The sequence below is a fragment of the Borostomias antarcticus genome (genome assembly GCF_949987555.1).
Source record: "Borostomias antarcticus genome assembly, chromosome: 1".
In the NCBI taxonomy this organism is placed as follows: domain Eukaryota; kingdom Metazoa; phylum Chordata; class Actinopteri; order Stomiiformes; family Stomiidae; genus Borostomias; species Borostomias antarcticus.
The window spans coordinates 33385293-33406909 of NC_140234.1; the positions used below are offsets into that span (position 1 = coordinate 33385293).

Sequence of the window (21617 nt, forward strand, 5' to 3'; positions counted from 1 at the left end):
ACAGGCCCAGTTGGCTCTGTGCTGAGCTGCAGGGAGGAGTGGTCATTTCTCTGTGGTGACCTTGTTCTGGACATCTGCTGGAGACAGGCAGGGCGCCAGACGCTTCACTGTTAATTAATTCACCATTGTCCGTTGGTCAATTGACACTCGGGTAGTCGCACGCACACACGCAACACACACACACACACACACACACACACACACTCCCATGCGTACACACGTACGCATTTTTGATACGTGCTCTCGGGTGTGCTGACTTTGTATTCCTAGTCATGGGGCTGTTTGTCAGAGGGTTTATGGGAATGATTGTTTGCAGCCCTCTTAAATCCTACTCTCCTCTCTGAAATAGGAACGACAGCTAACAAAATGGGTTTGTGAATGGGAACGGGAGGCTGTGTAGTGTTGGATTAATTCTCCCAGGCTGGATCTGAGCTGTTCTCATTAGATTACTGTCGCAGTGTTCACAATCCCTTTCCAGCATCAGTCCAGGCTAAACCCTCAACCTTGCTACTACTGTGTGCTTGTGTTAGTATGGGTTCCCACAGTCCTCCAGGCCTCTGTGTGGTTGAAGGAGGCCCAGGTCAATACCAGCTAAACTTTTCAAGTGTTCCCGTGGCACATTGCGAGACACACCCAGGTTGGCAGACACACACTCCCCAGCTTGGCAGACACACACTCTACCAGGAGAAAACAAATACGTTAGAACGTCCAACTCATTTACACCTGACAAAATGCTGCAAGGGGGTGGCTGGAAGTAAACTATTTTTATGTTTAGATTGTTCCGTTGAATTAAGTCATGTAATTAGTGGGGTGTTTTACAAGTAATGCATTATTAACTGCCAATAATGAGAGGCATTTATCTTGGCACTTGCCAGGGTTCCGACAGCTTATAGGAGGAGAAACTGATGAGATACTCTGGGGTGGTGTCGGGACACACACACACACACACACACACACACACACACACACCCTCAGTACTGGTCACCTGAGGACAGGCAGACGGACAGGAGCAGATTTATCCCCGCCCGGTGAGCCTTCCTGGCCTGTCTGCTCTGCGGCCGGGGGTGGGATGCAGCGTTGATAGCTCCCCTGCCCTCCTGCCCCTCCGGGCTGCTGGAACAGCTGTAAAACCTGACTTTACTGCTGCTGTGAAAGCAAGCACTATTGATCTCTGTTGTCACCGAGCAATCGTCCTCCCACTGTTCCTGTTAAATATGGCTGCTGAATTGTGCTCCACATGAGCCGCCATTTTAGATCATTTTCGATAATTTTCGAGCAACTATTGTATTTATATTTTGCTACTCTTGCATTTTGTCTTTCCCACTAGATTATGCTAGATTAGTCACTTGTTTAGAAAGGAGATGCACTTCTGAGCTCTGGCGAGTAGTAATACACTGACTACCTACGTTAAATGCAGTTAATGTAAGTCGTTTTGGATAAAACCGCCTGCTAAATGTCTGTAATGTAATATGATGTAATGTAAAGATCACACTGAGCAGGTAACACAGCCCAATGTTAGATTCTGTCCTCGTGCGTTCCAGCTGTTATGTTATACAGGGGTCTGGTTCCGGTTCTTTTGGACGTCATTCCCAGTACCAACCCTCACCCCTATGTCTGTCCTCCTCCTCCTCCTCCCCAGATCAAGTTCGGAACAGTTACTACATCGGCCTGGACGGCTCCCTGCGTCTGGTGCTGGCCAACGGCATGGAGGTGTCCCTGCACACAGAGCCCCACCTGCTGGCCGGCACAGTCAACCCTACGGTCAGCAGGAGGAACGTCAGCCTGGCCATCGACAACGGCCTGAACCTGGTGGAGTGGAGACAGAGGAAGGAGCAGGCCAGGGGCCAGGTCACTGTGTACGGACGCAGGCTCAGGGTACAGCTGCTGTTATATACACTATATATGAGAACTATTATGTGCACGCACACACACACACACACACACACACACACACACACACACACACACATACACACACTCATATTGACACGACTCACCCTAGTTCTGATACCTCATATAGACATCAAACAGAACAGGCTTACCTCCATCACACACACATACACACACACACCCTCACACACACAGCCTCTCTGTCTCACACACACGCACACACACATACAAACACACACACACACACACACACACAGGCACACATTATGGATTTATGTCTTCAGAAAGAAAACCGGAAGGTCTGGTTAAAAGCAGTGTGATCTTAAATGTTGGCAACAGTCAAATCTTTACAGATGCAGTCACAGAACCAATCAATCTCTCTGACCCAGTTGGCGAACAGCCTCTCTGAGCTGGCCGTGTTGAACTCTGTTACATCCAGAACAGCCTTTCTGAGCTGGCCTTGTTGTAACGCCGTTACATCCAGAACATCACTCACACCCCTCTTACATAATGTAATATACACACTTTTTGCATGGAACAGGACTCTAAAATAAATAAATAAATTGGTAAATTGAAGCTGTAGCACCCAGCAAGCCAATCACTTGCTGAAAAAAATTGAAAAATTGCCTCCTTTTGTTTCACTGCTCTTGTAAGGCAAACAGAACCGCTGGTTAAGTCGTTGGAGCGCTGCCCCAGCTCTGGGTGGCCACACAGTTAATGGGGAGGTGCCACTTTGACTGTCACTAGCTGTTCATTTAATGGCCCGGGCCGTCTCTCTGGAAGTGAAAGCCTGTAATGTATGTAACAGACAATGGCCTCAGGGGGGAGCTGGGAAACGGGAGCAGTCTAATGGCCAGAACAGGGGGATGAACAGAGCTGGAATCATTGAGCGACCTTGAGTGGCATGTCAAGTGATATTACGTGGGTGGCTGGATGAGTGTGTGGCAGAGTGTGGGGGGGGGCGATGAGATGGGGAACGAGAGGGAGGCATGCCTGAGAAAGAGAGAGAGAGAGAGAGAGAAAGAGAGGGAGAATGTGTGTGGGTCACGCTGGGTACACCAGTGTCTGTGCATGCGCTGCTGGGCTTATCAGGGGTGAGGATGAGCAAAAAACGAAAGGAGTGAATGTTCCCGTCTCAGTGTTCGGTGTGTGTGTGTGTGTGTGTGTGTGTGTGTGTGTGTGCGTGTGCGTGGGTGGGTGTATTCACACGTGCGCGCTCCGTGCTGAATGGCTGTTCTGAAGGCAGAGGGGGCAGAGGCAGACCCTGGTCGACCCCGCCCCTGACACCGCGGCGCGTGTTGCCCCCCCCCCCCTCCCCCCTCCCTCCTCCCCCCTCCCCATCCCAGCCAGCGGGCCTGCTCAGGATATACGCTACCAAGGGCAGTGAAACTCGGCTCCTCTCCATGGAAACAGGGGCGCCTGTCAGCTTGAGTAGTTTGTAAATGTAATGGGGGATTCGCTGGGGCTGCCACACTGCAGAGCCCAGATCCTGAGCCTGGGAAGATGAGACAAAGCCTCTCTGTCCGTGTGCAGCCGTGATGTCAGGCTGTTAGCTTTGCATTAGCACAACCGTGTTCTGTAGTGATTCCCGATGGCAAAGCAAACATATGGCCATGTTTGTTTGGTCAGGAGACAGCCCAGTCAGAAACTGAGTAAATACGATTTGATGTCTTATCTCACCGGCAGTGCGACCACATTTCTACTGTAATACATGAACTCAAACAAATATTGGACATGAATAACAACGGTTTTAATATATTTTTAATGAGAGTTCAAAAGAGGACTGGGTAAATTAATTAAAACCTCAACTCAACATTTTTGATAGGGGTCTGATAATATGAATATTTTATGTTATTGAGGAAAACAATCCTTGTGTTTGATTACTTGCTCAAGATGATGACGATGATTTTCTTTGAGGTTGAATTGCATTATTAGGTGGTTGTTTGAAAGAAGTCTCCATAGATATTTGATGCACCGAGAGTATTGTTACAGTATAATGGGATATACTGTGTAAAGTATTGATGTGAGGATGTTGACCTGCTGTTATGGTGGTTGTTTCCAGACACTTTCCCCTACCCAGCCCTTCTCCTTCAACTATGTTTTCTTTGAAGATACACCGAAAGGGACGTTGGAGAACATCTTGCTTCCGTACTTTGACATATTTCTGCCTGAAACGGGCTGCAAGGGCGGGACATACGTTTAGATGAATTTCATTGGAACGTTATCGAGCGGGCGGGACATTCAACACTTGAGGCTGCAGAGTAGTTGAAGTTTTGATTGACAGGGTGGATGTTGTGAGATTATTGGCCTAAAATCTAAGGTACCCGGTGTCGTAATTGCACGTGACCTACCATTTTCCAGGAAATAAGAAATTATATACTTTGATATAAGATTACAACAAAAGTAGAATTTTGTAAAAAATGTTGGCATACATCGTTGAATAGGTGAACACTATGACCAATTATGTGAACCAAAATGGGACAGAATGCTTTTTTCATTTCTGTGCGACTTTAAGCTGTCCGTTTTCCCTCCTGCGTGGATCTGCATCCTCCTGGACCTCCAGGCCGTTGGGCCTCTGGTGAACCAGACCCTGGCGTGAGAAGCCTGTCTCTCCCTCCATCCGTCCTCATCAGTTAATCACAGTGTTCAGCCCACAGTCAACCGGCTCAGTGGCCCTGTGGTTAGAGTGTCCGCCCTGAGATTGGGAGGTTGGGGGTTCAATCCCTGACCGAGTCATACCAAAGACTTTCAAAAAATGGTACCCAATGCATCCCTCACTCAGCATCAAGGGTTGGATTGGGGGAAGTCCCTGCAACATACTAGCGTCATGTCCAGGGGGTGTACTTGTACCTCACGCTAAGGAACCAGGAGATAGGCTCCTGTGGTCATGCCTATGGGCCACTAGGCTTGAGAATCATTGGTTCTCAAGGCTACTTCTTCAGCCCACAGCACTCTATCCTGGGCCAGAATCCCATTGGCAGGGGGGAACTGTAACTATATGAGAGCAGAACAGATGGTCTGCAGAAATCTGTGCCCTGAGCGTTGACAAACACCAGGAGGATAAGGGGTTAAAGGAGTAATAAAGGGAAAATGCATGTTTAGCCCTGTTTTAAGGTTACTTATGATCATATACAATGGTGCAGATCAAAACGTTGACAAAACTAGCACTTTTGAGAAAGTCTGATAATTGCTCTACCACCGTTTTGGTCATACAATGGATGTGGGTGGGCACCTTGAAAAATTATTCAAAAAACATGTTTTTTGAATTAAAACATACACCATTTTGATTTAGGTGGTGGGGGATCCATCTCCTTCTCAAACTGCTGTGGTCTCTCCAACCCTACAGAGAGCTCTTCTTCATCAACACATTGCTTTTAAAGGACAATGCTCGTTTTTGACAACCTGGACCTTATTTACGGCATATTATAAGACGTTTCACTCACCGAGATAACTTTGGTGTAATTCGGAGGCCTGTAGAAGAAATTTAAAATCCAGCGCGAGCCAAGTATATCCATGTAATGGTGGCGGATGGGGCACTGAGAATGCAGCTTCTAAAAAATCTATTTTCTGCCGCGAAACGGTTGTTTTCATCAATCTGTCTTTATGAATCGCTAGTTGTGCTTACATAGAGCGTAGCTGCATTCTCAGTGCCCCGTCCGCCACCATTACATGGATATACTTGGCTCGCGCTTGATTTTAAATTTCTTATACAGGCCTCCGAATTACACCAAAGTTATCTCGGTGAGTGAAACGTCTTATAATATGCCGTAAATAAGGTCCAGGCTGTCAAAAACGAGCATTGTCCTTTAAGTGTGTACAATACTCCATCTAAATAGTCCTAAAGTGTATTGAAATCCTGTCAATTCTGTCATTAGTTGGATTCTTTCCCTGTGAGGCTTCCCAGCAGCCCCCTCCTCTCTGTTCTCTGCCATCACACCTGTGGCAGCAGGCCAGAGACAGCTTCCAGAGCTGCTTTATGACTCCACTAAGCCCCAGCCAGCGCTGTGCCAAGCAGTGGTACGCATAGAAACCCACACAGGTTCACCAGAAAGACAGGAAGAGAGAGAGGGAGAGAGAGAGAGAGAGAGAGAGAGAGTGGAGGGAGGGATGGATGGAAGGAAGATGGGACGTGATGGGAGGGAAATTAATTATATCCTGTGAATTTCCTCCACCAAATGTCCCCAAATCTGTCAATATGGAATAAGAGGTAGAGTTAGTACAGAAACACTCTCCACCCAGCCAAGTACATTTACATTTTAATTGTCTCTCCTCTCTCTGGTGTTGTTGGGTTTTCTCCTGTTCATGCCGTCCATGGCTCACTACGGCAAGAACGTCTGGGAACAAGCTATGATATTTGCGGACCCCAATGAGAATCCGGTGGTATGCTGATGAGCCTTTGGTGGGCTGTGTGGAGAGGCTGATTTGACCTCTGATTGAATATTAATTGTTCCCAGAAGTTCTTGCCATAGTGAGAGCTCCTCTGTATTCAGAATAGGAAGAATATAACCATATATTAAATAGAGACTGATAATGTTGCATTTTCCATCTCTGATTCCACATAGAAACGACCATCTCTGTTTCCATGTACAAATCATACAGTAAGCTTAAATAGGATGTTAGGAAAGGATTGGGGAGGTAGTTAGGTAGGTAGGTAACTACTATTAGTAACTACTAGTATTTGCTGATCATTTCCTACAGTAGTAATAATGTAGATATTAACATGGTATTACCCTGGTAACTTCAGATAACTACTACTAGTAACTAATGGTAATTGCCATGGTATTACCCTGGTGTTACTGTGGTATTACCCTGGTATTACCATGGTTTTACCCTGTTATTATAGCCTTTGCACAGATGAAGGTCCCTGCGTGGATCGAAACGTTTGCATCTTTTTTTGTTGTTGATCCCAGTAAAATAGATCTCACTTTCTATCAAGACTTTTCAGTCTTTATTTGTTTCTGTGTGCGAGTCCACTTTTGCTTTTTGTACTATTATCCCTGACTGCTGCACCAGAGGAAAGAAGACACAGGACTGATGTCAAGTGCGCAGCTCATCTCTTGTTTATCACCCTGTTATTACCTAGATGTAATGTAAAGTGGAACCCATTTTCATGAATCAGCGGCCACGTTCATCAAATGAAAAACAAACTCTTATTTTGTAAAATACTAAGCGTTTTATCATACTGACGGCTACTTAGAAACAAGGGCGCTATACACTGTGTCTGCTCTGATCCTCTCCCTCACTGAACACAAGATTTCACTCTTCACATAACTGAATCTAGAGCGATCGGCTCTCAGCCTTTTTTCACTGTCCTTCGTGAACTTTGCGAACTATTTTAAACTTCACAGAAGCGGCTGTTAAGTATGGCCTACAAATTATCTTGTGGCCATGTCTGTTTATGTTTAACGTAAACAATTTTCGGACTTTCTTAAAAATCTGTTCAAATTTAACCGATCAAAGATAACATGATGCGTGCAGATGGAGCAGAGCAGACATTTGTGAAATGTATGGTGTTACCGGTAATCTACGGTGTTACCGGTAACACCAGTGTTGTCATGAGTTTACTAACCGGTGGGAAAAAGTCCTCACCATGGCCTCCCTAATCTATGCCTGGTAATTAATTTCTGTGAGCACTGAGGATGTTTTGGATCAATGAGACTATTCATTTTTCTGTGATGAATAGGCAGACTTCCACTAAGACTCCTGAATTATAACACAAACAACAAAATGGTAATACTTATACAGTAATTGCATAATTGTAAGGACACCTGTACCTCTGAGATATGTCACCACATAATTAAAATATATATATAATCACACATTAAGGTTTCAAGTTTTCTCACTTTTTCAGCAAACATTGTCCTCTGCTCGCACATTATTTGTCAACTTCAGCTCTTAACTAACTCCTAACTTCATCTCCCGCTCCTTCTCCTCAGGTGCACAACAGGAACCTGCTGTCGCTGGACTTTGACCGGATCACCAGGACAGAGAAGGTCTACGACGACCACAGGAAGTTCACACTGAGGATCCACTATGACCCCGCTGGCAGGCCGACGCTGTGGGCCCCCAGCAGTCGGCTCAATGGCGTCAACGTCACCTACTCCCCAGGCGGCCACGTGGCGGGGATCCAGAGGGGCACCATGTCTGTTCGCATGGAGTACGACCCCAACGGCAGGATCACCTCCCAGATCTTCGCGGATGGTAAATCGTGGAGCTACACCTACCTGGAGAAGGTAATCGCCAGGGTTTGGTCATGGTGGAGGAGAACACACTGCAGAAGGCGGAGGCCTTTACAGTCTGGTCACAGCTACGGGGCGGCTCTGGCTCAGGGGGTAGAGCGGGTCGTCCAATGATTGTAGGGTCAGTGGTTTGAATCCCGCCTCCTCCTGTCCACATGTCGAAGTGTCCTTGGGCAAGACACTGAACCCTAAATTGCTAACTCAGACCGATGCATCGGAACAGACCTTCCAGTCCTAAAGGAACTTTAAGACTCTGGTTGAAAGTTAACTTTAAATCCTCCTCCAGGCTTCTATCGCTTTTTGGCATATTAGACATATAGCGGAGACATCAGCGGAAATGTAAAAGGCTTTCTGATGTGCTCCATATGCATTATGCATTGTTGCCACAGACAGTTAGACAGTGCAGTTCACACCTAAAATAGCACTGATGTGCAGTGTGTTAAAGGGGTAGTTTATAAGTGAGTTTTCTTTGAATGCTAACCATTGCAGTTCGATTGTGCTAGCATTAGCATGCCGCTAACACCCAAATGAGAGACAGCATGGAATCAGCTGGAAATGTTCTCCCTCAGTCAACAATATTATGGGTTGATTGATGGAGTCGTAAATGAGGCTCTCAAAATTCTGAACTATCCCTTTAATGAATGTCATTTTCTACTCATTAATTAATGGGAAGATATTTTGAGTAGAATGTAAAAGGCTGCAAGTTTTTTCCTAATTAGAAAAGTTCCCATTTATAATCGGAAGTCAATTCAACAACTGCTCCTAAGTGCTGAAACACCGACTGCCTGTGGTGGCAGTCTCCAGTGTGATTTAAAGATATCGTTTGTATAACCAAGAAGTCTGACGATGCTGGTGTCTGCCAAGGCTTTTCAGATTTTTCGGTTTATTCGTCACATACATAATACAACATATTTTGCTTTGAATCGTCCTCAAGCTGTTTAGATCAAAAGAGCCTCGAACACACAGGAAACAAGAAGCCGTATTTATAAAACCATCTCCTCAGGACATCTTAATGTCAGAGGACTATCAGAAGATTAACTTTCAACACATCTAAACTTTTTATTTATTTATGTATGCATGTTTATAGCATTAGAGAGTGAAAAAAGTGGTTCCATCTTCAGCCTGACTTGCATAACAATGTTTAATACAGAGCCACATTTGACATTAAGCTTTACTTGCCCTTTTTCCTCTTTTACATTTTACCACCTATAAAAAGTAACGCCACTTACAGCATACAGTATATACACACTATAGGTCCTCCGGGCAACGTTATATAATGACTCTGTCTGACCCCCCCCTCCCCCAATCCCCCCCCTGCAGTCCATGGTACTGCTGCTCTACAGCCAGCGCCAGTACATCTTCGAGTTCGACAAGAACGACCGCCTCTCCTCGGTGACCATGCCAAATGTGGCGCGCCAGACCCTGGAGACCACCCGCTCCATTGGCTACTACCGGAACACCTACCGGCCGCCCGAGGGCAACGCCTCAGTGCTGCAGGACTACAGCGAGGACGGCCAGCTGCTGCGGACCACCTACCTGGGAACCGGGCGCAGGGTCGTCTACAAGTACGGCAAGCTGGCCAAGATGCTGGAGGTCCTGTACGACACCACGCGCATCGCCTTCTCCTACGACGAGGCGGCGGGCATGCTGAAGACCGTGAACCTGCAGAGCGACGGCTTCACCTGCACCATCCGCTACCGGCAGATCGGCCCGCTCATCGACAGGCAGATCTTTCGCTTCAGCGAGGAAGGGATGGTCAACGCGCGCTTCGACTACGTCTACGACAACAGCTTCCGGGTCACCAGCATGCAGGCGGTCATCAACGAGACCCCGCTGCCTATCGACCTGTACCGCTACGACGACGTGTCCGGGAAGACGGAGCAGTTCGGGAAATTCGGCGTCATCTACTACGACATCAACCAGATCATCACCACGGCGGTCATGACCCACACCAAGCACTTCGACGCCTACGGCAGGGTGAAGGAGGTCCAGTACGAGATCTTCCGCTCGCTCATGTACTGGATGATGGTCCAGTATGACAACATGGGCCGCGTGGTCGCCAAGGAGCTGAAGGTGGGGCCCTACGCCAACACCACCCGCTACACCTACGAGTACGACGCCGACGGCCAGCTCCAGGTGGTCTCCGTCAATGACAAGCCCCTGTGGAGGTACAGCTACGACCTGAACGGCAACCTCCACCTGCTCAGCCCCGGCAACAGCGCCCGCCTGACGCCGCTGCGCTACGACCTCCGCGACCGCATCACGCGCCTGGGCGACGTCCAGTACCGCCTGGATGAGGACGGCTTCCTCAGGCAGCGGGGGAACGACTACTTCGAGTACAGCTCCGCTGGCCTGCTGGTCAGGGCGTACAACAAGGCGAGCGGCTGGAGCCTCAGGTACCGCTACGACGGCCTGGGCAGGCGCGTGTCCAGCAGGAGCAGCACCGGTCACCACCTGCAGTTCTTCTACGCCGACCTGTCCAGCCCCACGCGCGTCACGCACATGTACAACCACTCCAGCTCCGAGATCACCTCACTGTACTACGACCTGCAGGGGCACCTGTTCGCCATGGAGCTGAGCAGCGGCGACGAGTTCTACGTGGCGTGCGACAACATCGGGACGCCACTGGCGGTGTTCAGCGGCTCGGGCCTCATGATCAAGCAGATCCTGCACACGGCATTCGGCGAGGTGTACCTGGACACCAACCCCAGCTTCCAGCTGGTGGTGGGCTACCAGGGCGGGCTGTATGAACCCCTCAGCAGACTGGTCCACATGGGCCGGAGGGACTACGACGTCCTGGCCGGCCGCTGGACCACGCCGGACCACGACATCTGGAGCCGCCTCAACAGCAACACCATCGTACCCTTCAACCTCTACATGTTCAAGAACAATAACCCCCTGAGCAACAACCAGGAGACCAGGTGTTACATGACAGGTGAGCAACAACCAGGAGACCAGGTGTTACATGACAGGTTAGAGAGAGCCAGGAGATCAGGTGTTACATGACAGGTTAGAGAATCAGGAGATCAGGTGTTACATGACAGGTTAGAGAGAGCCAGGAGATCAGGTGTTACATGACAGGTTAGAGAGAACAAGGAGACCAGGTGTTACATGACAGGTGAGCAAGAACCAAGAGATCAGGCGTTACATGACAGGTTTGAGAATCAGGAGATCAGGCGTTACATGACAGGTTAGAGAATCAGGAGACCAGGTGTTACATGACAGGTGAGCAAGAACCAGGAGACCAGGGCTGTGTTCCAAACTGCATACTTCCATACTATATAGTGTGCCAAAAAATTATGTAGTATGTCCAAATACATAGTACAGTAGGACCCCACTCATCCGAACTTCAGAGATCCGAACCTCCCGGTCTACCGGACAGGCTTAAAAAAAGTTTTTTTTTTTAGCCTGCTATCTGGTTACTGGTGGGATTTTCATTACAGTACTGTATCCTACTGTGAAAAAAAACAGAACTGTATGTAGACCTACATGTTGCCTGTAGGCTGTAGCCTACTGTCACGTTTCATTTCTTTGTTACTCTAATGTCGAGCGCAAAACGCAAACGAGTCTGCTGCGCGAGAGCTGCATTCCTTGGGAGCCAGAAACCGCGTCAGCAACCTGAAGCAGCATCGAGTCATTTTTCGTTCCCAGTTAATGGACTTCAGAAACACAGACGTGTTGTGGGCATGTAGATTAGTCTACTAGACCTACTGTATTTGTTAAATAATAGCCTACAGCCCACGTTAGCCTAGAGTACATCAGTTGACTTAGAGACACGACAACTTGTCTGTCATTTCATTTATTTATTTTTTTATTTTTTTATTATCATTTGCTCTAATTGTTCTAATGTTGGGTTGTTTTTAGGCTATACCATTTTGTTCTGCGAATACAGTAGCCTATCGATGCAGCGTACGCCTCATTTGAGAATAAAGTACTGTATTTGATCAAAGCACACACTCAAGTGGAAATTCGGTTATTTTATTATAGGCTACTGTAGGTCTATTATAGGCTAGGCTATATGAGTTTAGTTGGCTATTTGATTGCAATTTTGATGCTTTTTCACAAGTAATTAAGGGTATTTATTGGTCTATTATGAGTCTATATGAAACAAGTATACCACTTATTGAATTTGGTGCATTTTAACATAAGTTTCAGTCATCCGGACATTTCAGAGATACGAACGACCTTAGGTCCCGTTGGGTTCAGATAAGTGGGGTCCTACTGTATGCTACATGCAGTATGGCAAAAATACCAGGATTTCCCACTACATCCGGTTGTATTTTGCAGCATGCAAGCCAGCACACTTTTCTGACTATTCTGACCCACAATCCTGTGCTCAGCAGAAATTCTGTCACATGTGCGAGTTGCGCCGGTGGCGTTTTGATAAATCCCAGCTGTGGACGAATGTCTCTTCATGGACAGCGACAGATGTAGCCAAATTTCAAGGCGCAATGTTATGACGAGGTGGTATGTCACGATTGGATGCATACTGCATGCAAAGTACGTACTTTCTAGGGGCAGCTGTAGTACCTTCTGGTAGTAAAAAGTAGAAGTATGCGATTCGGAACGCAGCCCAGGTGTTACATGACAGGGAAGAGAGAACCAGCAGACCAGGTGTTACATGACAGGGAAGAGAGAACCAGCAGACCAGGTGTTACATGACAGGGAAGAGAGAACCAGCAGACCAGGTGTTACATGACAGGGAAGAGAGAACCAGCAGACCAGGTGTTACATGACAGGGAAGAGAGAACCAGCAGACCAGGTGTTACATGACAGGGAAGAGAGAACCAGCAGACCAGGTTTTACATGACAGGGAAGAGAGAACCAGCAGACCAGGTGTTACATGACAGGGAAGAGAGAACCAGCAGACCAGGTGTTACATGACAGGGAAGAGAGAACCAGCAGACCAGGTGTTACATGACAAGTGAGACTAAGTTACAGAGAGAGAATTCAATACACCTCCCACACAAAATAGCAACCCACTTGACATCACATAGAAGGCGGTGTGCTGCTCCACACTCATTCCACAGCTTCTCCACTGCTCTGCTCTGGGTGAACCTTTTTTTCTCTGTCCAATAGCCAGTCATTTTGATGGCGCTCAAATGGAACAATGGTGGTCTGTGAAGTCCCCTCTGTTGACGAACATTGAAGTCCCTTCCCAGAAGTATCACATCATTCTTTGTTGCATCTGTGCAGGGGTGAGGTAAAAGCTCTCCGATGGAGAGAGAGAATACAACGGAGCGATAAAAGACGGAGTCAGGGACGGCCGGATCCCTCGCTCCCTGCTCAACAGCACCGGTCGAGCCACTGAGCTAGGATGAGTTCTCTCTAAAGATCCCCAAATTTACTATTATCTTTTAAGCGTGTGGTATTTCAAAGCCTTTTTTTATGGATGGCTATGGATGGCAAAGTAACACAATATTTGCCTCTTTGATCTTTCAAGTGGCATCCAGCAATATCTCCAGATATTAACAAAGCTATTGAGTTCTCATATTGTCCTCTTATTGAGTTCTCATTCCTTGAGTATTACCACTCACGTGCTATTTTGATATTTAAATACCATGGAATGGATGTGTTTTGTTTAAATTTACCGTAGCTCTCACTCTCTTTCTCTCTCTCTCGCTCTCTCTCTCTCTCACTCTCCCCCTCTCTCTTTCCCTCTCTCTCCGAGCAAATAGCTAAGTTCTCTAATCCCCAGTGAAACAGTTGAGCATTGAGCTGTGCAGACCATAGCGAGGGCTCTGACTGGAGTCAGAATGCTAAGCAGGCTGCTGGATCTAGCAGAGTGAGCCTGTCTCAATTGTGATTGATGGCGCTGACATTTTCATTCCATTCACTGAATTATCAGGCTCCTTTCATTGTCCTCAAACAAATTCTTATTTAAAAAAGCTTTGTCAGGTGCCACGATGCGGCATTATGGAGTTTGAAAAAGGTGCGCCCTCAAGTGTCACTGCATTGCGCTGCTTGATTGCACTGTCCGTGACAAATTGGTTGTTCGGGGCAAAATAATAAATGCCTTGTTTCAGTAAATACTCTCAAACTCTTACCCTCACACTGCTTGTTTCAGAATCAGAGTCAGGCTTCTTATCAAGAGATAGGAAAAGCAAATTTATGATCACAGAGCCTTGTGAAAAGTAGACAGCGTGTTGATCAGGGAGAGAGACTCTCTAGTGTGTGAACAGCCTCATAGATGACAGGCGAGCGCGCGGTGATCAGTGAGAGACTCTCCACACCCAGCTGTGTTGTTGCCACCACAACGCATCCCGCCTCTAATCACGGCTCGTCCTGAGACGCGCCAAGTGTACCGCGACTACGAGTGGAGATTATTTCAAGGAGACGACCACTCGACCCGCAGCGTTGACCTGCGTCGGCGAGCAGCGGGAGTCCTCTCGGGCCCCTGTTATTTTGGTAGCTTGGATAGCAGCGTCTGTGCGCCGTCTCTTACCTCATGTCACCCCCCCCCCCTCCGCAGACGTCAACAGTTGGCTGGTGACCTTCGGCTTCCAGCTGTACAACGTCATCCCCGGCTACCGCAAACCCAGCACAGACGCCATGGAGCCGTCCTACGAGCTGGTCCGCACGCAGATCAAAACCCAGGAGTGGGACAGCACCAAGGTACGGCCGCCATTCTACCCTCACCCTCTGTCCAGCCTCCTTCCTCCTCACTCGCCGACCCTGTCAACCCCTGCTCCTCTCCTGCCCAACTTCATTACTTGGAACCCAAGCTGTCGGCAGGCAGACCCCCCCCCAACCCCCCACCCCCACCCCCCGGGGAGACGACCGCCTATCGGGCCAAACCACAGCCCAGAGAGCCGGGCCTTAGATCTTGGCCCTCGGCTCAGGGAATGGGGTCAGGCTAAACAGCTCTTGTAATTGTCCTGCCATTAGGGAAATTCACTCCCTGTCCCTTCCACCAACCCCATCGATTTCATCTCCACCTTACACCCTCAGCCCGAGTCTGGGAGCTGGCAGACATGCTCTGATTCCCGCCTTTATCAGGCCCTTTAAGTCGCCTCAGAGTCAGCTGAATTATTGATGAGGCTGCCGCTGTTGTCGCGGGTTTGGTTACAGCCAGAGAGTACCCCCCCCCCCTCCCCCGTCAGGGAGGGCTGTGGTCGCGCCCGCCCAGGCCGGCCTCACACTGAGTGACATTCTGGGCTGTACCTTGACATGATACGCTTTCATGGCTATTTAGTCAATAAAGAGAGGAGCTGGTATCCATTTGTAGGCCTAAAAGCCTCTGTAATGATGGGACTGGGGATGGGGGAGCGTAGCAAGGAGGTCTTAACAAAGCTCCTGCTCCTAAGGTTCAATGATTTTCTCCTTTTATTGCTTTTGATTAACTACCGCCGCCCCAGCGACGGCGCAGGGCGAGAGGTAATGTCTTCGGAGGCCTGTGTTTGCTCGTTTATTTTATTTATTATATTACGCAAAAACCTACAAGACCGATTTTCACGACACTCAGTGGAGGGGGGAACTTAGAACCCATTGAATTCTGGAGTGGATCTGAATCACTGGGCAGGTCCACGAGCCGCGCAAACACGGTCGGCTATTCACCCCGATTCTTTTTTTGGATAAGGATTACGCTAAAACTACCCGACTGATTTTCATGAAAGTCGGTGGAGGGGTGTAGCATGGGCGAACTTATAACCTTTTACATTTTAGAGTGGATCCGAATCAACGGGTGGGTCCACGAGCCGCCTAAACATGACTGGCCATTCATTTTTTGGCTCAGGAGCGAAAAATTCCCCCCATTCAATGTCAATGGGGGGGAATTGAAACAGCCATATCTGGACATGGAAAAGTCCCAGAGATACAGGGTTTGGACTGGCATAAAGTTCTCAACTTACCGAATGCAGCAGTATGAAACATGTCCTGCTCGCACACATATGCGCTCACACCGAGCCATGAAATCCATTCATGGGCAGAGGTCTCTGTTCTCCGGGCACCATTTCTAGTTCATTATTTCACCACTTTTCTTTCCCACTGCCCATCTGTAGCCCAGACTCAACTTCAACATATACAGTATACAGGCACTATTTAACCTACTGTAGGTTAAACCTCTTTCTGTTCTAAGACCAAGAGGATTTGGTCCAAAGCCATTCTACATACTAGTTACATACTGTATGTGCATTGATATGTATGCCATGTACTCAGAGTCATTTGGCCTCCACTGTGTGCTTATATGCCCTATAAATGAAACTGCTAAATTGACTAATGGGCTGTGGCAGTGCGTTCCCACCCTGGGCTCGGTATAACTGCTGCATGCCCCACACCCCAAAGGAAGAGTTCAATGGAAAGGTGCCACCCGCGGCATCCCCGCCTGCTAGGACCGATTTACACATGCTCAGTGACATTGTCACATCTACCTTCCCTCAACTGTACCAGCCATACACACAGCCGGGGCTAATAGGAGATCCTGTGGAGGACCTAGTGGAGATGGACTCCCGTGGGAATCTTCCCGTCTGAGTGGTCCAGGACCCCCTGCCTACGAGCCTGCCCACAGCACCATCTCCACAGGGAGGCTCCGGGCTCTGAACTCAGCCCGGCGCCTGCTTCAAGCCCGCCACCAAAGAGGAGAGATCTAATTGAATTCAAAGGCATCCAATCCATTTGCATTTCAAATATTATTCTCTGGAAAAAAAAATGGGTGGAGAGCAGAGATGGAATAAATGCATGAATGCCGGCAAGGATCCATCTATTTTCAGCCGCCTTGTTTCCAGGCCACAAAAAGCAGGCGCTGAACCTGACAGAGCCACGCTGATTTAGCTGTCACCCTGCCGACACAGACCTGGCAGCCAATCAGCCTTTACAGGAGCCTGACAGGCAACAATCAGGCACCAGGATTAAGCCTTTTGTTGAAATTACATAATGATTTAATAATTACCTGCCGTTTGAAAATGCCAATTTGGGTTTGATGTTTTAATAATAAGAATTACTGGAGGGGTCTTTATTTGAGGTCTGGGTTTGGGTTAGGGTTTTATTTGCCACACGATGAGACACATTTTAACATCACACAGACAGCTCACACAACACACACACACACACACACACACCTTTAGCGGCCCTCTGCATTTTTCCCATCCAAGCTGTCCTCCTCCCGAGCTACGTGCCGCCCCGGCTGTGCCTATGAGAGATCTACCGTACCGTACCACGCCATCGTTGAGTATCTGTACCTCAAGTAACATATGAGAGAGGTAGATGATGGGTGATTATCCTGTGTGTGTCAGACACGCTGACGAGCGTAGCACGCGACAGCGAGGGCCACTGTGCCTGCTGTTCCCGCCTCCCTCCGAAGTGCTGACGCTATATCGGGCATCGCTCCACATAGGCGAAGCAGCCTAATTAAACGTATGATTCTTTGAAGCATAAATTCAGCCCTTAAACCTACGTGACGTATTCTGTATACTGGCAGGGACTTAAAAAGAAAAAAAATGAAGACCCCCCTCCCAGTCTCCTCTCGCCCCCGGGCCCCTCCATCACCCCAGGTAGCTGAAGCGGCGTCCAGATTGAGGTACAGTGTGGCAGAGCAGGGAGATGAGCGCACTGCGGCGCCAGGCTGGCTCTGTGTGTGTGTGTGTGTGTCCGCTACGTGACTGATGCCTCTCTGCTGGGGGTCTCCGGAGCCCTGCGGAGGCTGTTCCAGCGTGGTGGACGCCCCCCCCCACGTCCCCCTCCCCGAGTTGCCTGACTGGGTCACAGGGCTGGCCACGGTGTACAGACATGCAGTGGCGTGGTGTGAAGTCTCTCCCAGGCCATGGTTCCGCCCCCCCCCCACCGTGCAGCGCCCAGGCCATAGTCCCCACCCCCCACCCCCACTCCCGCCACAGCTGAACCCCCCTCGGCGGTGGGGACTGACGACCCTGAGCACCAAAGTCACACGCACACTGGAGGCTGGTCGGCCAGAAAGGCTTGTCACTGACTCCCGCTACCCCCCCCCCCCCTCCTTCCCATCAGCCCCAGGGGAGGGGGCCGTGGACGGAGCCGGCAGAGGGACAGAAATAGAAACTGTCAGGACGCTGGGCTCTGTTGACAATGAGTCCTCCCAACGCTCCCAGCCCTTTATCTCTGACAGACAGACAGACAGACAGGTAGGCAGACAGGCAGGCAGGAAGACAGAGATACAGGCAGACAGACAGGCAGACAGAGATACAGGCAGACAGACAGGCAGGCAGAGATACAGACAGGGGTCATGACGGCCCAGCTCGGCAGGCTTGTTGTTCTGCCGCGGGTGTCCTGGGCCGCCGACTTGCCGCGGTTACCAGGCTCCCGTCTCATATCACTAGCCTGTTCTAATACCCCGCACTCCACCGCCTCTCCTGTCCAGAAACATCAGAGCCCACCCAGGGTTAGCTTCCCACCGGAACGAGGAGGCGGCCTCCACACACACGCTCTGGTTGGGTTAGGAATGAGGCAAACACACCGCCAGCTGCTCCCCCGCTCACGGTCGGCACAGCATGACGGCCAGGAGACGGACGTTTCACCCTTTTTAAAATATCACGCTTGTCACAAATGATCAGAGAGCTGGGGGTGTGCTGACCAACACCTCTGCCCCTGTCCTGACAGCGCGTGATGCGCTTGCAACTTCAAACCACTCAACGCTGTTTATCATCATCCTTGTTTGACGTCTGTGTGGATGCAAACCTCACTGTAAATATTGGAGAGAAAATGTACAGTACCACAGCCTGTAACAACTCCAGTATGTTTACTATAATCAAAGTTGTTATAATATATAATAATACATATGTTTAATCAAAGGGCTCTCCTCTGTAACAGCTAAAGTTTCAGTTGTGTTAATTAGTCTGTGCTGGCGTAATGAATTATTCTAGGAAGCCGAGTCCTTTCAACCTTCCAGCAGTGGGATCTAGGAAATAATTGTTTTCTTAAAAAAAAAAATCCCAACAATAACAGCTTCTAGGATTCTTGTCAGGGATTTGAAACAACAAAGAATGCATAAAACGCAACTATGAATCCCTTCATCCACAACATTTCAGATACCAGCAACAATGTGCGCAGAGTGATCCACAAGCAGTGACATTCACATGGAAACAAACGGTTTATGCTACGTAGACAGAACATGAAATATGAAACGTGTGAAGTATTAATGATGAAACGGCACGATTCTCACTTTTGAAGAAGAGCCGAAACTCTGAGGGAAAAATAAAGTATTGAGTGTCCCGCTGTGATTCCATGTGCACCGGGAGCTGTCAGGAAGTAGATCTCACACCCGAGAGGGAGCCAGCAGAAATGTCAGGTGCAGGGAGACAAGTATCAGAACTTGCTGAAAGACTCTGCAGAGACACTCTGCGAAGAAATTCACACACATGGGATTATTTCATCATAAAAAAAAAGCGAATGTTCTTTTATTGTATCATGTGAGTGCTGTTGGAGGCTGTGTGACTAACCCAGGCTGTGTGTTGTGTTGCAGTCTCTTCTGGGCGTGCAGTGTGATGTGCAGAGGCAGCTCAAAGCCTTCGTGAAGCTGGAGCGTTTCGGACAGATCTACGGCGCCGGCAGTGCCGGCTGCGCCCAGGCCGAGGGCAAGACGCTCTTCGCCTCCGGAGGCTCCATCTTCGGCAAGGGCGTGAAATTCGCCATCCGAGGCGGACGCATCAGCACGGACATCATCAGCCTGGCCAATGAGGACGGGAGGCGCATGGCGGCGGTGCTCAACGACGCCTACTACCTGGAGGACCTCCACTTCACCATCGACGGCGTGGACACCCACTACTTCGTCAAGCTGGGCTCGGTGGAGGGGGACCTGTCGCTCATCGGCATGACCGTGGGCCGCCGCACGCTGGAGACGGGGGTCAACGTGACCGTGTCGCAGGTCAACGCCGTGCTGAACGGCAGGACTAGGCGCATCACCGACATCCAGCTGCAGTACGGCCCGCTGAGTCTGAACGCGCGCTACGGCAGCAGCCTGGACGAGGAGAAGGCCCGGGTGCTGGAGCTGGCCCGGCTGAGGGCGGTGGCCCAGGCCTGGACCCGCGAGCGCCAGAGACTGCGGGACGGAGAGGAGGGCTCGCGCCCGTGGACGGAGGGGGAGAAGCAGCAGCTGCTGGGCTCGGGGAAGGTGCAGGGCTACGATGGCTACTACGTGGTCTCCGTGGACCAGTACCCCGAGCTGGCGGACAGCGTCTACAATGTTCACTTCATGAGACAGAGCGAAATGGGCCGAAGGTGACATGAAAGCCAGGCACCGTCCGACAGACTCGGATAACATTTAAGGACATCTTGCCAAAGACAGTTGCGTACATGACCACTTTAGTTTCTTTGGCTGTGCTCAATGTGGTTTTTGATATTACCATCTGGAAAAACACACGGTTGCAATCAGTTGCACTGTAGGAACAGCTGAGTGCCCTTCTCCTTTCTAGGATTCTTGAACAGTCTTTGCCCTCCAAGTGCGGCTGATAGAGGATGAAATTAGCGACGTCTGTGACTTATTTTTGCAACTCCCTTTCCTCGTCCCTGTTGCTGATTCTGTTCCCAGGAATCTGAGAGTCGGTAATGTATTCTCTATTCACTGGCTCAGTCTGCTACCAGACTAGCAGATTGTTATTCACAAGCTTTGCTGCGTTCTGCCTTCTCTGCACCTCAGCCAAGGAGAGAACCTCTCTTTTAATCGATTCTGTTTTTATACTTGAAGACCTCGTCTCCCCAGTCATTCATAAGTAACCCGTCCGCCGTCTGTAGATCCCTCATGTGGACATTAGCTGCACCTGTGTGAACACCTGCCTGTTTGATGTCTCGTCATGTTTCTTTCTCAAGAGAAGCCTGGTAAGTGATCATCTGTGGTCTTAATCAACACTTGCGTTTTGACGGCTCCAGTGTTTCTTGGCTGAGCATGCTGACGGCCTGTCAGTGGACCTGAGGTGGACTAAGAGGCCGAATCAAAACTGGGAAAAGATGGTAAAGCAGTCTAAAGGGATGTGGAGTGACTTTCTGATGGTTTTGTGTGATTTTTAACTTGTGTCTGGGATGTGTTCCCTGAAGAGAAAAGAAAACAACACTAGGAGCTCTGGTCCTCTGTACTGGACTGTGGTCAGACAACTTGATTCAGAAAATATTGAAGCCAACCCTGTAAGAAAATAATATGGAACTAAGATGTCTGTATTAAACAACGAAAGGTATTTTATGGGAATGGTTTTGAATGACGTTTTTTTCTTTTCTTCTTTTTTTATAAATAGCTATATGAAATAAATAACAGTATAACAAATGTGAATTCAGAAATGTGAACTATTGTCCCTTTTAATGCTAATTGTTGTACTTGAACTGCTAATTAAAGGTGTTTCAACACCTGGAATAAAGTATGAATATGTTTGGAAAGGTGATTTATTCAAATAATTGTGTTTTTCATTTACAGTAGATGGAGATGTTTCTTTTGGTAATGTACTTTTTTAAGCAGTATTTCTCAATATATTCTTACTATCAAATAATGCTTTTGAGTGGAGAAAGGTTCAAGGTGAGATTAGATAGATTGCTTAA

At 48.7% G+C, this 21617-nt stretch overlaps 1 protein-coding gene across 1 annotated transcript in view; it reads left to right on the forward strand.

Moving 5' to 3' along the window:
- tenm4 (teneurin transmembrane protein 4) overlaps positions 1–20316 on the forward strand; it is a gene marked incomplete at both ends in the record, with an annotated part of 134059 nt that extends 113743 nt beyond the window's left edge. The window contains 5 exons of the mRNA XM_084441538.1: positions 1640–1875; positions 7827–8123; positions 9450–11064; positions 14602–14744; positions 19558–20316. Of these exons, the coding sequence (XP_084297664.1) occupies positions 1640–1875; positions 7827–8123; positions 9450–11064; positions 14602–14744; positions 19558–20316 (3050 nt within the window). The remainder of the gene's footprint in view (positions 1–1639; positions 1876–7826; positions 8124–9449; positions 11065–14601; positions 14745–19557) is intronic.
- Between the last annotated feature and the right edge of the window lie 1301 nt (positions 20317–21617).